This window comes from Tubulanus polymorphus, chromosome 10 (genome assembly GCF_964204645.1).
Source record: "Tubulanus polymorphus chromosome 10, tnTubPoly1.2, whole genome shotgun sequence".
NCBI lineage: Eukaryota > Metazoa > Nemertea > Palaeonemertea > Tubulaniformes > Tubulanidae > Tubulanus > Tubulanus polymorphus.
In genome coordinates, this window is record NC_134034.1 from 4,170,960 (window position 1) to 4,175,119 (window position 4,160).

General features: G+C 36.2%; 1 protein-coding gene across 1 annotated transcript; it reads left to right on the forward strand.

The window, feature by feature from the left end:
• Positions 1 to 1,087: 1,087 nt before the first annotated feature.
• LOC141912250 (release factor glutamine methyltransferase-like) lies at positions 1,088 to 1,831 on the forward strand. Its single transcript, XM_074803473.1, has one exon. It carries the CDS (start codon positions 1,088 to 1,090, stop codon positions 1,829 to 1,831), a length of 744 nt encoding a protein of 247 aa, XP_074659574.1.
• The last annotated feature ends 2,329 nt before the right edge of the window (positions 1,832 to 4,160 follow it).

The window sequence follows — 4,160 nt, forward strand, 5'->3', positions numbered from 1 at the left end:
AAAAATGGGGCGGGCACAAATGGAAGCAGTCGGATTGCTGCGAAACGGTTCCAGCGCTAGTGCCAAAAGCGGAGTGATTTAGGGGGTCTGGGGGCCCTCCGCAACAAAAGTTTTGGAAAAATAGACGGAATGGGTTGCACTTCGAACGTACCTTTGCAATATAATAGAACAAAAAAAATTAATTTGCTGATGAAGATTCCGTCAATCCTCCTTAACGCAATTTAAATTCTGGCTACCATCAGCAAACCAGTTTTGTATGTATATAATTCAAAGTGAGGGTTTCCAGGAAACCAATAATGAAGCCTAAGGCTGAAAAATGAATACCTCGTTTCTCCGCAGCGGCCGGGACATTTTGTAAATTCCGATGAAAAAGTATTTAAAAACATTTTACAAAAAGTAATGTACATGGCAAATAGTAGGTCGGGTCAACATTTAAGCTCAGCGGGTGGAGAACAAGATATAATTTTTTTTGTAGCCTGAACACTGCAGCATATGTTTTAAAGCACACTTCGCTCTCTAACCCGTAATTTATTAATCGGTCCCTCGAAGTCGTATGCGAGCATGCGCAGATCATTCTCCCCGGCAGGGATTCGAACCCGATTATATCGCTTCACTAGGCAACGGTGCGGAACCCTGCCACACTAGACCGGTTCCATGAGTCCGCTACTGAAGCGAAAACATTACAATTTCGTTTCGTTTTTCATTTCATACTTAAGCAGGACCCGCGGGAAGAGTGGCTATTTCTTTCGTTTCGTAGTTAAGCATTTCGTTACGTGTTTCGTTTCGTACTTTTTCATTTCGTAAATTCGTTTCATATATCGTAATTTCTTTTTGTATTTCGTAAATTCGTTTCAGATATCGTAATTTCGTAGTTTTGTGCTTTTAGAAGTACCCGATTTATTCTGAACGTTGACTCATATAAATAATATTCACATTCAAATAAAAAGTGGATATAATCGGTTATGAAAAACCTGTCACAGTTTAAAATGCGACGATCATATGAGTTCTATGGAATATTTACTGTGTCTGCAACTGCTGTAGTCTGCGGTTTAAGTTCAACTCATCGCTAGAATACTCCTGGGACAAAATGGAGGCAACCTTTCAAGAAAAACTCGCTAAACGGACCGCGATGTTCGAAGAGGGTCGAGAACTGATCGAAAATAACCAGAAATTAATAACAGAAGACGGAGGGCGACGCGAGTTTGAATTTTGCGGCGAAAAATTCGTTAATTTTCTCGACGTTTTCTACCTCGATGGTCACCAGACGCAGGCGTTGAATTTACCGGAAGAGACGGAAGAGGGCGCTAGATTTCTTGAAATCGGATGCGGAACTGGTTGCATCAGTGTCATACATTATTTACGCAATAAGTCGAAGCTTAGTTACGTGTTGGCCACCGACATCAACCAGCAAGCTATAGAGAATGCTAGGGCGAATTTTGAGCGACACGCCATTCCGGGAGAGGTGCGGTATTCCGACGTTTATGAAAGCATTCGCGAAGGCGAAAAGTTTGATATGATCTTCTGGAATGCGCCCTATAGTTTCGTGCCGATCGAGAAGGCTGATCATCTAACGATGTTGGACCGATCTATGGCCGACCCCGGCTATGAGGCCATCGGTCGATTCGTAACCGAGGCCCACGAACACCTACGCCCGGGCGGTAAGGTTATCATGGGTTTCTCCGCTGGGTACGGTATGCTCGAAGTTCTCGACGAGAAAGCGAAGAAAGCAAACTTGAAACTGAAGAGAATATGGCACGAATTGGGAAAAATTGGCGACATCGTCGAAGAATCGGAATTGTGGCAAATTCTACCGATCGGCGCCGTAGAGTAACTTTTAGAAAAACGTGTGGGAACAATTGTTTCTAGACTTGGACCAATTTTATTTACGTATATTTTCCTTTCTGGCATATCGGATATTGATAACAAAACAAAACTTAGGTGATCGGGGCCTCTTTGATTTGTGCCTATAGAGAGCAGTACTTTGAGCTTGGATTGATCGAATAGCGCAACGGAAGCAACTAATCGTGACGGATGACATGATGTATCATTTTGGCAAAGCTCTCAGCTTATTCGATCTCTTCTCAGATGTATGTTGAATGTTTCGTCAAGTGTTTCGTGACCTTGTGGATGGCACCGGGTGTTGGGCGCTATATACGTAACCGGTGCCCAGGCGAAGCTATGGATTTATATAAACTGAAAAAGCGCTGAATGCAAACTCGACACGAGAACATTTGGAATGAAGCGATAATCTTTGAGGAAATGTTTTCTCGGGATGTTGGACTGTGGCAGGTACTAATCAGTACTAAATAACAAAATCATTTCAATATCAAAATCACCCGTCTCGATTGGTTCGAGTAAGTGTCGACGCTACTAAGTCGATATTTTAAATAATATTTTCAAAATTTGATATATCTTCAGAGATTGTAATGGATATGAGGAAAAAAATGACAACAGTTACGTATGATGATGAATTTGTTTTTGAGTTTCTTTATTATCTTGGCTTTATAGTGTAGACGTGTTTGCTTTGTTTTTGAGTTTCTTTAAGTAATAGGGGTAATGGGCTTTCAAGCCAAAGGTCGAACGGTCGAGCTCATTGAAAAACAAAACATTAAAAGTAATTTAAAACTATAATATATTTTCATAACCGTGTGCATTTCATATTATAACTAAATATTTATTCTAAGATATTAATAATTTAAATTTTAAATGCATATTGTATTAAATCAATTGGTCGCTCCGCTTCGCTGCCGCTCCGCTCCGCGACCAATTGATTTATTTACAATACACAAATTCATATAATCAAATATATTTTAAAAATAATTATTATTCTATTATTCAACTGAAATGCACACGGTTATGAAAATATATTATAGTTTTAAATTACTTTTAATAATTGTTTTTAATGAACTCGACCATTCAACCTTTAACCTGAAAGCCCATTACCCCTATTACTCTTAAAATAATCATATACATGAATAACATTTAAATTGACAGATTATTCAATATAAAAGTGTAAGCTCTTATAGAATAGATATATAGATATATTTACAACATTATTTCAATATTTATATTTGTATGAGTTAGATTCTTAAACATTAAAAGTGTTAGTAAAGTGTGATTGAAATAATACATGATATAAATCATTGAACTTCTAAAATCAATTTAGTAAAAAAATATGTATAATAAATGGAACCAGAACAACCACAAACTATCAATATTACAAATAACACTGGCGTCATAAATATATACTACAAGAAGTGTTCTAAGTGTGAATTAGATAAATTAGCTTTAACAGAATTTAGTAAGCGTAAGATTAGCAAAGATGGTTTTCAATATTGCTGTAAAACTTGTTTTAAACTATATACCAAACAATACCGAGAAGATAATATAGAACATTGTAATTATTATATGGCAGAATATATGAGAGAAAGATATCAAACAGATCTTAATTTTAGATTGAAACAATGCTTAAGATCTAGATTAACACAATTATTCAACAAAGAAACACATTCAGAAACACTATCTAATTTATTGGGTTGTTCAGATGAATTTTTCATATCATAATATATCAATTCGACGATAAAATGAATATAGATAATTATGGTGAATACTTTCATATTGATCATGTGTTACAATTTAACATGAATGATGAATACAATAAAAAACTTATTTGGAATTGGAAGAATCTAAGACCTTTAGAAAAGAAGGAAAACATAATTAAATCTAACAAACTAGATTTACAGTTATATTTAGATCAACTGGATAAAGCAAAGACATTTGTTGAATTATGGAACTCAACACATAATGACAAATACGTTGAAGCTTAAGCGCTTAGAAAACCGGTTACTCTCGATCTATGTCAAAACGCCTATATGTAATTGTATTAGGTAGTTTACAAAAACATCTGTGCCGTATTTCATATTCAGTTGAATGGGGCGCACCTCATTTGAATATTGATCGAATGTGCAATTTCAGTTGAAAAGGATTAATCAATTACATCACAAAGGAACATCTGTTACAATCCAGGCAAACATGCAGAAGTAATTAGTTTGGTCGAACGTGCGCCACGTCGGCAGTTAGAAATCAACTTTCACATACATAGTACGTATTGGATATTCTCTCTCAAAACACAGTTTACAGTTCTAAATCTAAATGTAAGT